General features: G+C 39.9%; 1 protein-coding gene across 6 annotated transcripts in view; it reads left to right on the top strand.

Annotated features, from left to right (window-relative positions):
* Positions 1-17601, top strand: part of LOC117556764 (potassium channel subfamily T member 1-like) — a 62383-nt gene extending 44782 nt beyond the window's left edge. For 3 of the 6 annotated variants that reach the window (XM_034232270.1, XM_034232273.1, XM_034232272.1), the window contains 13 exons: positions 336-537; positions 1487-1592; positions 1728-1900; positions 4347-4418; positions 4883-5017; positions 6755-6866; positions 7159-7260; positions 7465-7548; positions 7637-7765; positions 8218-8512; positions 9296-9358; positions 9451-9550; positions 16239-17601. In XM_034232270.1, the coding sequence (XP_034088161.1) occupies positions 336-537; positions 1487-1592; positions 1728-1900; positions 4347-4418; positions 4883-5017; positions 6755-6866; positions 7159-7260; positions 7465-7548; positions 7637-7765; positions 8218-8512; positions 9296-9358; positions 9451-9550; positions 16239-16356 (1691 nt within the window). In that variant the 3' untranslated portion in view covers positions 16357-17601. Of the gene's footprint in view, positions 1-335; positions 538-1486; positions 1593-1727; positions 1901-4346; positions 4419-4882; positions 5018-6754; positions 6867-7158; positions 7311-7464; positions 7549-7636; positions 7766-8217; positions 8513-9295; positions 9359-9450; positions 9551-16238 lie in introns of those variants that run through there. The other 3 variants (XM_034232271.1, XM_034232275.1, XR_004570621.1) reach the window with 2 other exon arrangements.
* Positions 17602-17845: the final 244 nt, after the last annotated feature.

Genomic DNA, 17845 nt, shown 5'->3' on the forward strand with positions numbered 1-17845 from the left:
CGATGAATGTCACTTTGTAATTGTTTGTGGTCTTTTTGCAATTGTTTTGTGTGTCTTTAATGTCATTTTATGTCTCAATATGTGAGTGGGTAGGTATTTTTGGAGTGAATTTGCAGCTATTTCTATCTTTTTGTGGTTGTTTCAGGTCATTTTTGTGCCATTTTGGGTCTCTTTGTGGTCATTTTGAGTATCTTTGTATCATTCTGTGTCTCTGTGAGCTTTGTGTGCCTTTTTGTCATCTGGCACAGTGAGCTCTGCTGTGCCTCGTCAGGCATTCACTGAGGGATGAGTTGTTCCTTATGTGTGATATAAAGCTGGAGAGAATATAATTACAGGCACTGTTGCCATGGATCTTCACAACACGAGTCCCCCTGATGGGGGTAAACTGGTCCCGCCCTCAGTAAACGGAGCAGGGGGTCGCCGGCCGAGCATCGCTCCAGTTCAGGAGATCGCCGACTCCTCCTCCATTCTGCCATGTGACCTTCTCAGCGACCAATCAGAAGATGACTCTGTCTTCACAGATGAGAAATCTACTGAGTAAGGTTTCTGTTTGAACATTAATAATCAAACCTTAAAAACAAAATGACAAGGAGCAAATAATGCAGGCTATTAGATAATGATAACATCGACTTTGAATGCAGAAAGACTAGTTACCTGACTTTCAGTTTTCTCACGTTGCAGTTAGATTTCTTGTGTTGAAAATTACATTTGTACGTAGTTTCTTCTGATTAGTTACAGTAACAGTTATTTTATTATGAATAACCTTTAAGTCTTTTTCTTCCAGTGATGAAAACGAACGAGTAGTTTAGAAGTTAAGTACAAATAGGATGTGCTTGTAACTTGCTTGTTGTTGTTACTTGTACATCTTATATAATCCTGCTTACTAGGGAAATACTGTGCTTTATACCCTTCATTTGTGCAATAGCTGTAATTATTTGTTACATAGCAGTTTAACATTTTACAAACAACATAAGATCTGTTTATACAAGTTTGAGTAAAACATTTGCTATCAATATGTATTATTTTAACATAAAATAGTGTAACCTAGGGGCACATATTTCTACACAAGTAATCATACTTTTGATTTTTTAGTTTATGTAAATAAGTTTCACTTGTTTATAGTTCTACACATCAATTAATGAATGCTGTCCCATTTCTGATGGAGCCTAAAATAATTGAAACAACAGTCATTTAATATATGCTAAACCTGCAAAATGCAAATCAAATGAACAATCATATATTATCTAAATTAATCTTGTTGTGTTTTCCCATTATGCAACCTCTCAGACTATCATTACAAAGGAGACCTGGTATCTTTCTTTGAATAGTTTTCCCAGCATGCAATAAAACCTGAGTGCACTGACATCTCATTTCTAAAGGTCATATGAATGACTAGGTGAATTCTAGGAAACCAGCTTTTTCTGTTGGTACTGGAAATCCTTTTTTAAACACAGTCTGTTTCCAAGCTTTTTGGATTTCTTTGCAGGTACGTGAAAGGTTATCCCCCCAACTCTCCGTACATCGGGAGCTCGCCCACCTTGTGCCATCTGTTGGCAGAGAATGCTCCGTTCTGCTGCCTACGACTGGACCAGGTGGGCAGTCGCTGCTCCAACTTAGTCACTCAATTACTTACTGCCTCCATCATTTCCTATCCTCCTCTCCCTCTGTCCTTCACGACTGAAACGCAAACCTAAAATACCTGTTTTGTTTTTTTGTTTCTTATGCAGGGTTGCAGGCACAACAGCTTTGAGGATGCTAAGGCTTATGGTTTTAAAAACAAGCTCATAATTGTGTCTGCTGAGACAGCAGGGAACGGTCTTTATAACTTTATCGTTCCTCTCAGAGCTTATTACAGACCCAGAAAAGAACTCAACCCCATTGTCCTGCTGCTGGATAATCCGTGAGTTCACCTTCACACACACACACACACACACACACACACACACACACACACATTCTCGCACGCACGGACGCACACACACACATGCTCACACGCACACAGACATACAATTGTTTATTCATTTTAAAGGTCCTCATACCCATAAATGTCCTCACAGAATGGGTTGTTTTTCAAAATGTTGTCCCAATGAGTACAGGAAAGCAAACACACACTTCTCAATATAATAGGGCAAGTGTCCACCAATGTAAAGTGCCTTAAGGGAATATTGAAGTTTATAAAATCAGATTATGGCTTTTATTTGGAACAGTAAAAGATTTGAAGTAACATTTGAAATAATATGATTTGTTTTCATTATGTGAATTTAGTTATTTCGTAATATTCTTAATTTTGGTGACATGATTTTCAATTTCAAGATTTGTTTTAGTTCAGTTTAATGTATTGTTTCATGGCTTGCGTTTTCTATTACTTATAAGATCTTGGGACTATAGGGTTTTAGCTTTAACATTGTATCCTTTATAGACTTGTGTTTCTTTGTCTGAAAATGGACAAACACGATCTACCAATCCTTCAATCAATGGAAACATAATTTCTCTGAAAGCTTCCGTCGGTGTGGCACAAGACTGTGGAGTTGGAGGTCCATTGTTAGCCCTGATGTGAGGTTACTGCTGCTACTCACAGTGATTTGTGTTTTTGAAGACGAATAAAACGCTGCACTCTCCAGACAGTAACCATAGCAACTTGCATTGCCTTGAACCGCAATTCTACATATTGCTACAAGCGGAGAAAAAAATAAAAAGATGAAGTAAAATATTTCTTTGGAGAACACCGAGCGGGCTTTCATCAGCAACCCTGATGTGTCCCTTTTGAGTCCCCACATTCGAGCTCTCAGGACTCTCATAGAAACACACAAATAACAATAAACTCTCTGCCCCCCCACACATGCAGCTCTCCCTCCCCCCTTCCATCGGTGTCGCACAAATACAAACACCCACACACTTTCTATTCGAGCGCTTACGACAGCCTTGGGTCTCGGCAGATGCATGAAGAGTTGTTCTGTGTGGGGGGCAGGAAGTAATAAAGCAACTAAATCTCTCTGAGTGTGCTCAGCACCAAACGGATCATCGCTTTAGCGTGAACACATATACCAAAATGAAGTTGAGCAGCAGATTAGTTTGCTAAATCTGCTCTGCTGATTTACTTGATGATCAAAATTCACAATTAATTCTTGCATTTGTTTGGCTTTTGGTGCATTACCATTGTTTATTTCTGTTTCCGTGCCAAATATTTTTGCAGTATCTTGTTTCGTAACTTCTATTCTAGTAACATGTATACAACACCAAAAGTAAAACAGCACCCATTTAATCATTTGTACACAAGTGTTTGTTTATTTTACATAAATCTGACATCGCAGATACATAGCACTCAAGGACCAGATGCACTGTGGGTAATATTTGAAGCAAAAAATAAAGAACAACACCTGTCTTCAGCAGGCTTTAAAAAATAAAATATGGATCTACTGTATGGTGGTAGTGTATCTCTTTTAGCCATGACTAAATACTTCTATCAAAAACATTACAATTGCATTTTAACCAATTTAGTTGGTAGTCAGTTCCATCATTTTGTTCCAAATAAAGTTTTTGACAGTAATCATTTGTTGAGGGTTATTGTATGTTTTGCCTTCTGATGTCTTTCAACAAATTCCGTCAGCAGTGAAGGAGCATGACCATGCTGCATTTGATAATAAGCCTTACATTGGAATAGCCCATGAAGCTAAAAAAGTATATAAATAATATCTATTTTCAAGATGTCACAATTGTGTCTTTTCCTTATTTTACATGATTTCAAGTTTAAAAAGAAATGCAACAAATAGCATAGGGATTAAAAGAAACGCAGAAAGCCTCAAGTGTATACTCATTACAAATGTTTTCTTTATCATGTTTAAGGCTTTCTCTTGTAAGCGTTAAGACTAGAAAAAAGTCAATTTAGTCCTTGTACATCATCAATAAACATAAATAAATGATGTATTAAAAATAAAAAGATAGGTCTTTGATTCACTTTTACAAATTCCAATGGAGTTTGCTGTTCTAAGATCCAATGGGATCCAGATTTCTGGTGAAATACTTCGAAAAGAAAGGCATTGGAGGATGTGAATGTCATTGTTATGAAATGAAAGTCAGTCACTGATGTATGTAGTGGTTACAAGATTATATAAAGCCTTGTAAATCATTAAAAGCACTTTAAAATTCATTCTGAAAGACAACCAGTGCAGTGATGCCGGTTTGTTTCCTGGCCGCAGCGTTCTGAATTAATTGCAATTATTTTCAGGGAGACCAGTAAAAGAGAATTGCAGTAGTCCAAGTGACTAGTAATAAAGAACTACTCATCACTGCTTATAAAATAAATCTATTTATAAATAGATCTATCATATGTTATTTATTTCCTGCAGGCCGGATAATCACTTCCTGGAGGCCATCTGCTGTTTTCCTATGGTCTACTACATGGCTGGGACCATCGACAAGTAACACTGTCATATGAGCTTCAGCATTTCATTTAAAATTGCTTTTATATATAACATTCATTCAACATGTTGAAGAAGATGATGTACTCATGATGTATGTGCGTCAGGCCGTTGTGTCCTTGGGCAAGACACTTTACCCGCATTTGCTCCTGTGGGTAATGTCCGCAGTAATGACTCTTACATGTCTAATATCTGTAATGTGTACTTGTAAAGCGCTTTGAGCACCTGTAAAAGCGTTCTAATAAAAAAATGTAATGCATTATTATTATTACTCATCTGAGATTTAAATTGGATGTGCAGCATGTTCCAGGAAAGTTGATGTCCTGATGCGATAGTTATTGTTGTGTGTGTGTGTGTGTGTGTGTGTGTGTGTGTGTGTGTGTGTGTGTGTGTGTGTGTGTGTGTGTGTGTGTGTGTGTGTGTGTGTGTGTGTGTGTGTGCGCGCGTGTGTGTGTGTGTTTCAGTCTAGACAGCCTGCTGCAGTGTGGAATTATCTACGCTGATAATTTGGTGGTTGTGGATAAAGAGAGTACAATGAGTGCCGAAGAAGACTACATGGCTGATGCCAAAACTATTGTCAATGTGCAGACCATGTTCAGGTAATTCTGCAGATTTTATCACAATTATTATCATATATTATTAATGGCATGGTATATTATCACTTTGTTCTTAAACTTGTATAAATCATGTTTGGACAACAGAAGTATTGCTAAAATGATTTAAAAATAAAAGGTTTAGGTGTTATCAGCGAAACAGTTAGAAGAAACAGAAAAACATCATTGTATGAATCTTGTATATGTATTACTAATGTGATGGCCATTTAAAGATTGAATTGCATGATATTTAGCGTCAGTTAAAAGTATTAAGTTGAATAGGGTTTAAACAGAAAGAAACAGGAATACATACCTTACATAATTATGAGGCTAAAAAACTATATTTCTGCATACAAATCTGAACTTTTTTTTTTTTTTTTTAAATAGTACCCAAATAATTTCCGGTCAAATGTGTCGATTTGGCTACTAATCATTAAGAACACGTCATGAATCTGACGTAGATTTCTCTTAAGACCTTTCTTAAGAGCAATTTGAACATCAAAGTTAGGTAAATATTGGTAAATTATCAAATACTAAGAGGCTTTGTTGTCATATGCATACATTTTGGAAATAAGAATACTGTCTTGGAAATGAAAAGTGTAACAGGGAGGCTGTGGCGTGGTGGACTAGTGCGTTGGTGTTCGGATCAGGGGAGCACAGGTGGTAACACTTTACAATAAGGGACACAAAATGTGCTTAGTTACTGAGTAGTGAATAAGGAACGACTAGATAGCTAATGGATAGTTAATGAGGAGTTCCTGAGTGACTGCGATTGAAGATGGTTTGTTACTGGTAAACAGACTGGGGTACTGTATTAATGAATCATTCATTAATGGTTAGTTAATGAGGAGTTCCTGAGTGACTTTGATTGAAGCAAAGGGCCGCTGCAGCAGGGCACTTTTAAACCGGCCATCTTCGGCTGGCTTGGGTCCCACACTGGATCGACTGGTGGAGGGGGATCCGACTCACGTGTTACTTCTTAAGTCATCATTACTTACCTTACCATTACTTCGGCAGTTTGGGTATGGTAAACTCAAGTAACGCATACAAAAAGAGTAGTTACCCATTACTTAATGAGTACCTACCGTTACTTAAGCAGTTTGTGTCCCCTCAAGTAAAGTAATGCATCAAAAACAGTAGATACCCATTAACTAATGATTTCTTCACCATTATCTTATCATTAGTTAAGCAGTTTAACAAACAAAAACTGTTGATGACAATGACAGATCTACAGCCACTCAAGTTTACATTTGAATTGAAACTACTTTTTAAACGTTTTGAAAAAGTAATACATGATTATATACTATTTACATGAGGAACATTACAAAGAATGAAACATTTAAATAAAAATGACCTTTTATGAAAAAACACAACCAAAAGCTGCACTCTTCTGCACGTTAATTTAATCAAAAAACAAGAGAGCATCAATGTTTTAACGGGTCACAACTGCAGGTGACTCGTTATCAATAGAGTATGTGGAAGAATTGACAGCAAAGCATCTCCTATGTCATCTGGCATTTATTCTGAGGACAACAAACACACAATGTCCTTTAACAACCACGTTGCACGTCACATCACCACATCACTGCTCACGTCACTGTCATAGTATTACAGAATTGCAGAATAACTATAAAATTGCCAAGATGGTTGTGACTATGGCCATAACCAGAATGCTGTGGCTGTAGTAAGATACGATTAATACATTGTTTTTTTGTAAGTGAACACCCTTCTCTCTTTCTCCAGGTTGTTTCCCAGTCTGAGCATCATCACAGAGCTAACTCATCCCTCCAACATGAGATTCATGCAGTTCAGGGCAAAGGACTGCTACTCACTGGCCCTGTCCAAACTTGAGAAGGTAAAACACAACATGGTGAATGGGGCAGAGTTATAAGATAAGATAAGATAAGATAAGATAAGATAAGATAAGATGGTACTTTATTGATCCCAATTTGGGAAATTGTTTTTGTTGCAGCAGCATAAAAGACAAGGCATTCGTTATGAGCATGAATATAAAGAGGAGTTGCAGAAGAGAGTGTTTCTCTTTTTGTACCACTGTTTTATGTTTGCCACTTCCCTCTGACTTTCTATCAGAAAAGTGACAGACCTTTAAAATCATTGCTGTTGCTCAATTTGTCTCTCCCACACAGAAAGAGCGTGATAAAGGCTCCAACTTGGCCTTCATGTTTCGCCTACCCTTCGCTGCAGGGCGAGTGTTCAGTATCAGCATGCTGGACACCCTGCTGTATCAGGTTGGTACACACCTACAGCAAAGCTCCTCCAATAACACTTTCAATGCCAGGTAAAGAAATGAAATCCTACAGCAGCAGTACTACCTGAAGAAACTGAGAAGCAAAGCAGAATGAAGCAAACATGCCCTCTTATGTTCAGTCAGTGGTAGAAAACCAAAGTGTTTTGTTTTGTCTGTTAATGTCAAATGTTCTCTGTGATTCCAGTCCTTTGTGAAGGACTACATGATCCTTATTGCAAGGCTGCTTCTGGGGCTGGACACCACTCCAGGGTCAGGATACCTCTGTGCTGTGAGTTTAATCAAATAAAAAACATCTCTAAGAGAAAATTAATAATCTAACACAGTGCCATAGTTTACCCCTGCGTTCCTCCTTCCAGATGAAGGTAACAGAGGAAGATCTGTGGATCAGTACTTATGGCAGACTGTTCCAGAAACTCTGCTCCTCGAGTGCCGAAATTCCTATTGGGATCTATCGGACAGAATCTCACATTTTCCCAACTTCTGAGGTGAGATCCTGAGATGATGTACTGTAAGTCGTAACAAGCTAAACATCCAGCTTTGATGCAATAACACTTTGCTACCTCCGCAAAGGAAGCTTTGAGCTGCAATTATATGACAACTTATAAAGTAGTCCATAGATAGTGGAAAGCTTGATGATAGATACATTTTTAAAATAATTTTTCATGCAAAAATGGTAGACACATTTGTGTACAGCCTTTAGGTTTAATATCATGACAACAAAAATATACTGACACAACAAGATATTTTAAGACATCATCATGGACTTTGAGAAAGGTGACCATTTTCCAAAGAAGAACTCATTTAATTTTGGAGCAATTCTGATTCGTGGAGTATTTTCTTTCATATAAAACATGTTACTGAAGTAACTAATGAAGTATTATTATCGTAAACACACTTGAAGGTGATGTAAAGGTTACTTCCTGTGTCTCCGCCTCAGTCTCAGGTGTCAGTCAGTGTGGACGAATGTGAGGACACCAAGGAGAAAGGGGAGGAGTCTCGCAGCAACGACCAGTCAGATCACCCCCTGCTGAGGAAGAAGAGCATGCAGTGGGCCCGGCGTCTGAGTAAGAAGAGTGTGAGGTGGCAGGGGCCCAGCCGGGACTCGAGCCGGGACCATGGCCAGCGCATCGCCCAGCAGCGCCTCAACCTGTACCGCCGCTCAGAGAGGGAGGAGCTCTCCGAGCTGGTCCGCAACCGCATGAAGCATCTGGGCCTCCCCACCTCAGGATATGGTGAGGAAGGTCATGAGGCAACTGGTCAGAGCGAGGTTTCATTTTCCAAAAAGTTTAATACTTCTGATTTAAGCAGCTAGAACGGAACTTTTGTATTGATTTTAGCGGCCCCTGTGGACAAAAGCGGCAGTTGTTTCAATGAGCACCACCCCCTCTAGTCATAAAAATCTGGCTATCTGGACCTTTGTTTAGACGCAACTTCTTTATTAAACAATTGCAGAAGAGAATTGCCACATTTTTCATCCCACAAATGCATGTTCCTCACAAATGCCGCACCATTTGAAAGGTAAGTATACAGGCTTTCCAACGGTATAAGATGTATTGCCAAGAAGCATTGTTACAACAAAGAAATAATCTACCAAACACAAATGTCCTTACTTTTTGTGTTAAGTTTATTTGTAGTTATTTAACAAAATAACTATGAAAATGAAATGATGAAACAAAGTTGACTTTGTCTTAGCCACCAACGTTAATTCACGCATTTACGTAAAACCACATCACACAATGGATTCTGTAAATAAAATAGACATTACATACCAGTCTCGAAGGAAGACGATCAATTCCGGATCTCTTTTGAATCCTCTCAAATCCTTCAAGATGTGTAATAGCCGTTCATTTTTAATCTTAATTTTGCCCATTATTTTTTCAGTTTTGCTCAGTTTTTCAGTCAATCTTTCCTTATCCTACCCCAATATCAGCCAAAACCACAAATATATATTCCCAAAGAAAAACCCCTAAAACAACCGTGAGTAGAACCTTAAAAAGTCTGTTTCTACTGTGCAGAAGACCTCACTAACCTGACAGCCAGCGACGTCATGAACAGAGTCAACCTGGGATACCTACAAGGTAAAGACATAAATCACAGTCCTTTAGCAACTAGAAATGATATCATAACTGCATAATAGAAACCCAACTAATCCAGTTTTCTGATTGAGGAGATTTTCCTGTTTCAGATGAGCAGAACGATCACCAGAACACCCTGTCTTACGTCCTGATCAACCCCTCTCCTGACACCAGGCTGGAGCTCAATGACGTTGTGTAAGCGTTTCTCTTTTGTGTCGCTCCTGTTGTGTGCGTGGGCGAGTGTGTTTATCAAGAACGGTAATCTGGTGAAATTTGAATCACCACTGCTTCTGTTTATTTCTCAGCTTTCTCTAAGCTGTCTTATTTGTGGGTGTTCTTGCAAATGTATTATACTGTGTGAATCTTGTTAGAAATTATTCCAAGTGACAATCAAAGCAGAACTGTTTTTTCAAGGTGGATTTGAAGAAAATCAATAGTGACTTTAACTTCATTTGACAAATTAGAGTCTCTGTCAAGAATGTTTTCGGTTTGGTGTTGTTTGTTTGTTAGTGCAGTCTCACGCGAAACTTTGGTGGAAAGGTATAGATTTGGCCATGGGTGGATCCGAATTAAGGATTTAAAGGTGGGGTATGTAATTTTGGAGAAACCAGCTTGAGTGTGCTAGAATGTGAAAGTACACAACCGGAAAAAATCTGCCTCTTCCTTCAGACTTCCTTACAGAGCCCCTCCTCCAACACACACGAACGCGCACATGACCAATGAGGGCACGAGATAAGTTTGTGCACAGATGGAAGGCTGACAGGCAGGTAGGCCATCCAGTTACTTTAGGCGGGCCAGCTCAGATGATTGGTCGTGCTTTTTACAGCGCTACGGCTTCCACAGATGAATTTGTATGTATTTATTGTCAAAGCATTTAATATATTCATTGCTATCGGGATGTTAAGAGCATTCCATGGAATATAACAAAAAGTGTTTCTGAAGTGAATTACCTACCCCACTTTTAATACACACATTATTTTTCCCTTTCGTTAACATTGCAAGATAAGGCTTTTCTTGTCTCAACAACACAGTCTCACTCCCTGATAGTCCAATAGCGACGCTTGGTCAGGGTCCCGTGGCGTGCAGTTGTGACGCACCTAGTCTCCTTCAGCTTCATAAACGGACGCAAAGAGCTTTCAACTGATTGCAATGTATTCCCATCGGCGGCAGTATTTGACGCTCAGGGAAGCACCGCATCGATCTATGTCAGCGACAGTTAAAGGCAATGTGAGCGTCCATTCCCATTGGATAACGGATAATTTTACACCTGGAAGTAAGTACTCCTTACCAGACCCGGCGGCAGACATACATCTCTGGGCGGGCATTTGATTTACCTGGGCGGGCCCACCCCCCGACCACCAGGCCCCACCCCATTTTAACGTAACATATGTGCATATATAGTTGCAGACAGATTTAGGCGTTATGTTTGTGCACGCAATGAAACCTTTTGAGCATAGGAAATGTACACATGTGCTCAGGATAGAGGCACAAAAATAACGCTACTTCAGCACCATGGATGGATTACCTATGAGTAATTTAAAACATTGAATTACATTACAGAAAAAAGCTGTGAGAATGTTGCATAATGTACTAAGAAAAAACAATGTATTGAGTCAAGGCTGTTAACATTTAAAGATTTAATAGAATATCAGACGGCTTTAGTTATGCAGCAAAAAACAGAATACTGCCAGAAAATATACAAATATAATATGCAAATGTATTTTAATTTCAGAGGATGAGCATCAGGAGGAAATTACATGTTAAACATCAGTTTGCACAAACTACTTTAAAGCAGAGGTGTGTCTCTTGGCGTAAAGAAGTGGAATTAAACAAATAACAAATAACAAATATATTGGCAAACATACAGTGAAAAGAACACACTGAAAAATACCCAATATTTTGTTCACATTAAAGCTTGAAAACAACCTTAGTCTACATCGTGATATGATTGTTTGCTACTTACACGATGTACTCAGGGTGGGCCTAATAAAGCTGTAGCCGACGTTTCCCAGATGAATGGAACCTCCTCAGCAACATCTCTTTCCACTCATTCTTGCATTTTTTTGTCAGGTCCTTCTCGAAACCAAGTTGGATTAAATTTGCTTTCCGAGTGTGAGACATGCTCCTTCGGTGCTCACTGAAAACGTTTTTCAGTGTGGAAAAAGAGTTCTCACATAAAGCTGTCGAAGCTCCAAAGGTAAGTGAAACCTTAAATGCGGTGAGAACACTTGGCATTGCCTCAAGCGTCGTGTGGAGATGACCAAGTATGTTTTTCAATGTCCATTTCCCATCCTCTGGTGGTGTGATGCTGTCCACGTGTTTCAGAATCAGCTTTTTGGCCACAATGAACTCAGCATCAACGAGCGTGGTTCCAGTCAGTTTAAGCAAGGGTTCCACTTTTTCGGGCTCCAGGAAGAAGCTGCTTTCCGGGTTGAGTGAAGCAATAGCCTCCATGAATGCGCTGTTTCGCTCTCCAAAGCGGCGCGCAATTTCTCCCGTAACTGCATCAATGCAGCTGTAAAACAGCCGCCGTTTCTCTGTCATCTGGTGGTTTTCTTGTGTTCCCACTCCCACTGTCTCTTCAACAACATAATCCTCCAAAGTTGTGTTAAGAGTTCGCTTTCTCTTGGTGGGACCGGGATGGATAGTATCATCCGCTCTCTCCTGTGCGCACTCACTCCACATCTCCGTGAACACCTTTTCGGTGCGCAGGGCCTCAACACACTCTTTGGCAGTGTTGACAAGCTGTACTGCCGTTTGAAGGTCCATTTCCTCTGACTGCATCATCCTGTTAGCTGGCTCAAGCAGGGACAATATCTTGCATATTATCTGGGTGTGGAATTTAAAGCTTGGCTTTAAAATTCTGCTCAGCAAGCCTGCTGCCTCCATCCTCAAGTCAGCTGGAAATGATGCAGAGTTTTCAACGTGTCGTAGTAGTTCCACTATATCCTGAAAAGATTTCAGAATAATCTGAACAGTGGCCAGGTGCCCTGTCCAGCGCTGTTCGAGTAAACGCTTCAGCGTGTTTCCCTGGTAATGTGCAGCAATGGTGGGCTTTCGTGTGAACTTGTAGAGGACATTACAGATGTTGAATAAATCCTCAATGGCTCTCTCACCAGACATGGCGTGAACAACGACCAAGTGCAGCTGGTGGTTGAAGCAGTGCACATATGGGATTTCTCTGCCCAGTTCATCTTGAAGGAGTCTTTGAACCCCACCGTGTCTCCCCGACATAAGACTTGCTCCATCGTATACCTGGCTGAGAATTTTGTCTGTGCTCAGGCCAGCTTTGCGTATTTCATCAATGAGTGTCTGTGTGAGGGTTTTTGCATCACCTGCAACTGCTGTGGCGATTGTCAAGAGCCTCTCTTTTATGACATAGTTCTCATCAACAAAACGCAGTACAATTGAAATGTTTTCACAGCCTGTTGGGTCTCGGGTTCCATCCATTTTGACAGTGTAAAAGGAGTCGCCTATTTCCTCAACAATATGCTCCGTTACAACTTTGCTCATCAGGTCAATTATTTCGTTTTGTATATCATGGCTTATGTAGGTAGCATTTTTGGGAATGGTGGGGGCAATTTTCGCGAGTTCTGGGTCCTTTTCGATGGTATACTCAAACAATGACAAAAATAACCCACTGCCAGACTTGGACATACACTCTAAAGAGTCGTGGTCACCTCGGAAAGGAAGATTGCTGGTAGAGAGAAAAGTCACAATGTCAATAATGGAGCCCACGTAATATTTGTTACGAGCCAGCTGATCTTTGTTGACCAGAGTTGTGATTTCCTGACCAGTCTCGATGCGCATTCGTTTTTCTCTCCACAATTTCTCACAGACTAAATGTTCCTTGGAAGAGCTGTGTTTGCTAAGACCCGTGCCCTTTTGTAAGGCATGCTTCCAGTCTTTGAAGCCTTTTATGGTGAACGATGCGTCATGATGATGAGCTTTAAACTTTCTGCATGGGAAACAGTACGCAGCATCGCCTTTTACGGAGTATTCAAGCCAGGGTCGGTTTTGGTACCATGAGCTGGCAAAACTACGTTTTTTCCCGGAGAAGAGCCGAGAGGGGAAACTATCCAGGACTACCTGTTTTGGTGTATCCACGCCAAGGTCCTCTGGAACTAGAAAACTAAAATCTCCAAGATCACGAGCGTTTAGAATGGGAGCTGGGCCTGGGCTGCTAAAGGTTGAACTGCTGCTCCTGCCCGGCCCCGAAGAGGCTTCGTCTGACAACGTTGACTCGGGACCTGGTGGAGGAGAAGGAATAGGTGGCGGGAGACACGTCAAGTTGCCAGCATCTGGTGCTGAGTTGTCAGTGCCACAATCCTTTTGTGAGCTCTTATTGTTCGTGAACCACTTCCTAATATCCATTGTTGCCGATACATATAAAAAAGGATAATAGCCTAGCCAAACTAACCGCCAAAGTAAACTGACAGGCTGCTGTGACGCGTCTCATTTAAAAAAAAAAAACACACACAACTCAACCCCGCGAAAAACCAGTCTCGCGCACAGAGATTCATTCAGAATTTCATAGCAAAATAAAAAAATTATATTATACTAATGTTTCAACATAGTTTAATACAAAAATAAATGGTATGACAAAGCCCTACAAATAACAACAATAAACATAATAATACAAACATTTAAAAAATATTTTTATATAATTTTTTTTAATCAGCCCTGATTTCTCATGGGCGGGCCCAAATCCTGGATGGGCGGGCCCGGCCCCATGGGGCCCGCCCATGACGCCGGCCCTGCTCCTTACTGTCGATTCATTTTACAGTGATATCTCCACAACTCATCAACTCAAAAACACCAGATTATCCTTGTTAATTGCACAACATTGATTGGTTTGAATTGTGGACAATGCTTTTGTATTTCTGCCCTTTGATTCGGATAAACAAATATTTTTTCGGAGTTTAGGATGGCAGAAAACACTACACTACCCATAATCCTCAACTATCGTTTAGGACTACACCAGCCGCTTTGCTTGACAAACCCCGTGATTGAGACATGGACCGATGCGGTGCTTCCCTGAGCGTCAAATACCGCCGCTGATGGGAATACATTGCAATCAGTTGAAAGCTCTTTGCGTCCGTTTATGAAGATGAAGGAGACTCGGTGAGTCACAACTGCACGCCATAGGACCCTGACCAAGCATCGCTATTGGGCGGTCAGGGAGTGAGACTGTGTTGGTCTCAACAGTGAATACTTTCGATGTGGATTCCTAATTAAAATGAAGCAGAGAACTAGAATTGCATTGGAAAGCAGATATATCACTTCTAAGGCTGAGGGTTAGGTTTAGGCGTTAACCCTTTATTTTCATATCTTGCTATCTAAAAAGAATGTTGGGATCCAAACCATGATTCGGACGCGCTACTGTATGTAATGGAGCATTGGTGAAAATCTGATCAGTTTTTCTGCAATTCGGCTGACAAACAGGCAAATCAAATCAATAACATAACCCAAGCCCCCAGGAAGTTCGCAGGGCGTTTAAGCGAAGTGTCCTAGTGGCCAAAATATGGTACTACAACTTCCTTGACGCCATAGGGCTCAACAAATACTTTTTCCCATTGACTATTATTTGGAAAGACATGTCTGTAAATAGGCTCATGATTTATTTGTAACTATATTACCCAGTACGAACACTTGTATTGCCCATATTTTAAATCATTAGGGTTTAAAAGTTGTAACATTCGCTAAAAGTAATTTTCTTTCTCGATTAATTCTACTGAGCCGAGACCGGCCTTGGCGCTGCTAATTGGAGGCGGGGCTTAGGGAAAACACAAGTGCGCACTCTATGCGTGCAGATAAGCGTCCTTTGTAGTGATGGGAATTCCGGATCTTTTTAGTTAGCCGGATCATTTGGCTCGGCTCACCAAACGGCTCTTCATTTGACCACATATACTGCACCTTTTATAATTCAATCAAATGTAGCCCTGTTTTGACTAATAATGTATATGTGTACACATATCACTTACATTATTCAATACATCCTTTGTACTGAAGTATTCAAAAATGTGATATAAATGATTTGCTGTGGCCAATTGTTATCATTGCATTTACAGACCCTTGTAACTCTCTGATACCACCCAATGAATGCACTGACACAAAGCAGATAGCAACACCTATAAAAACTTAAGCATAGACAGTTAAAAAAAGGACAGCTTTTAAATTGTATTTAAAGAAAACGCCCTAACAAAACAGCAGCGCTCTATTTCAGTATTAACTAAAGAAAAAAAGACAGCAACAGCTGACATCAAATCCTAAAGATAATCATAAATAAATAACATGGTGAAAATAAATATATTGCAATGCTCAAAACAGCATTTTGGCTTCATGCCGCATTGAGCATATTTTACAGAATTGAACGGAATCCCGCCTTCAACGCTGTATCCAGTTCTCTTTATACATCCATGAACATCACCCTTTTGTTGGAGTTATTCATCCCCCTAATCGCAAACTAGCAAGAGGTGCAAACGCCACCAACAAAACTGGAGCATTCCCACTCACATGCTTGCTATATGTACATTCTGCATGATGCACACAGACGTCCACTTAAAGCCTAGTGGAATCAGAACGAGCCTTTCATCAGCTTTGTGTGAACTCATTTGTTAAGGGCTTGCATGCAACAAACCTTCAATTATATGTAAAAGTCCCTGACTCCAGCTCTTAATATTCCTCTTCAAAAGAACGGACCCTGACAATTCTGCAGCCTATTATTTTGGAAATAATAGACAATTACAGTGAAAATATGAATTTCAGCTCATGTGACTTCTGCTCTTAAGGGGATTCAGAAAGCAGCTGAATCCCACGTGGCGACTCTTTCAAATTGATGCACAGTTTCTCCTATCTTCATCTGTCCTCTTTTCTCTCTCAGGTATTTGATTCGTTCGGACCCTCTGGCTCACGTCCCAGAGGAGACTCCTCTCCACAGAAGCAGCCTGAAAGAGAGACACGAGTCTGAAACAGAGCCCAGAGAGGACACCCAACTCTGAGGAACACGCTGACCTCCACTGATACACCCCTTCAGCTTTTCACGGGGGTCTGGTTGCATCCATGCAGTCTGAAAGAGGACAATCTGTGCTTCGATGTTCCAGCACTGCAGTCTGCAACCGTGTTTTGAGTGCCTACTGTTGGCCGGTGGCATTTCACCGTCTCCTGCTGTGAAAGCTCTCTCAGATGAGCATTCAGGGACAAGCTTAACAAACAAAAAGGAAGATTTGAATCAGGCCCATCAAACCTGCTTGATTAGAGTGACTTTCACTGACCACTGTCTGGAGATGTTTAATATTGCTCATGCTCTTTTGGGTTGTGGCTCCCCTAAAAAAAACATGGAGTTTAGAGACTTTGGCCCAGGATTGATCTGTCTTTTCTTTCTTGTTCAGATGCATTTATTCTAGTTGTGCCTGGTCTGTCACTTACCTATTCACCTTCAATCACATCAAATAAAACACAACACTCAACACTATGTGACTTAAATCAAATATGTGCATTAAAGCTTTCCTTTAAAGCTTATTTGTAGCTGAATCATAGAAGTAGTTGCTAACGGAGCCCGGCATTAGAGAAAGAAAGGACACTATTCACATTTGTGAGCACAAGATATACTTAATTTAATGAAATCATTACCAGATTTTGTTTTTGTGTCCACAAATTAAATCTTTGATAATGTAAGCCGTGGACAAGGCCAAGTCATTCATTCCAGTCCTTCGTTTATAGAGAGATGTGAATACATATTAATGAAGCTTTACTTTAGCTCTGGGAGGAGTTATCTTGACGTGTTTACAAGACTTGCTGATAAAGAAAGATTGTGGATGATATTATGAGCAATGCACAATTTATCAAGGATCGATAAACTACTGGAATTAATAAATAGCGTCCTAGGTTTGTTAACTTTGTTCAGTGGCGTAGAGGTTTTAGATATTAAATCATGTAAATATTGTTGTTCCTCTGCAGCACATTTCTGAGGTTGGATGAGGTTTTTGCAATACAAGTGCTCAGTTTAACCCTTTTAACAGTCTGTGCAATATATTCAGTATTGTGCCATTCAGATTGATTTGATTTGTACTATATTAGGAATCAGAAAACTTTGACTTTAAGCACTACTTAATTAATAAATGTGCTTGTACATGTATGGCTCTTTGGACAAGGTAGGAATTTCTAAAATGCTACATCCTGTATTGTAAGAATATTTGACTTTGACTTTAATTTTCACAATAAAGTGCTATATCATGAAGTAAAAACACATTGAAAGGGCCTTTGTATTGATGCATGTCTTCAACATAGAAATGGTGATTACTAATTTGGGGATTTTTCTTGACCATAAATATAAAGTTCTTTGAAAAAATATATTTTGCAGATTTGTCAGTTACCAGCCTACATGGAAGGACCACACATGTGTAAAGCTTGGTTCTGTTTAAAATATACTGAATAACACAATTATTGGTGAAAGCAGAGGAGATCGAAGCAAAGAAACAGGGTTGAAAC

This window comes from Gymnodraco acuticeps, unplaced genomic scaffold, assembly GCF_902827175.1.
Source record: "Gymnodraco acuticeps unplaced genomic scaffold, fGymAcu1.1, whole genome shotgun sequence".
Lineage (NCBI taxonomy): Eukaryota > Metazoa > Chordata > Actinopteri > Perciformes > Bathydraconidae > Gymnodraco > Gymnodraco acuticeps.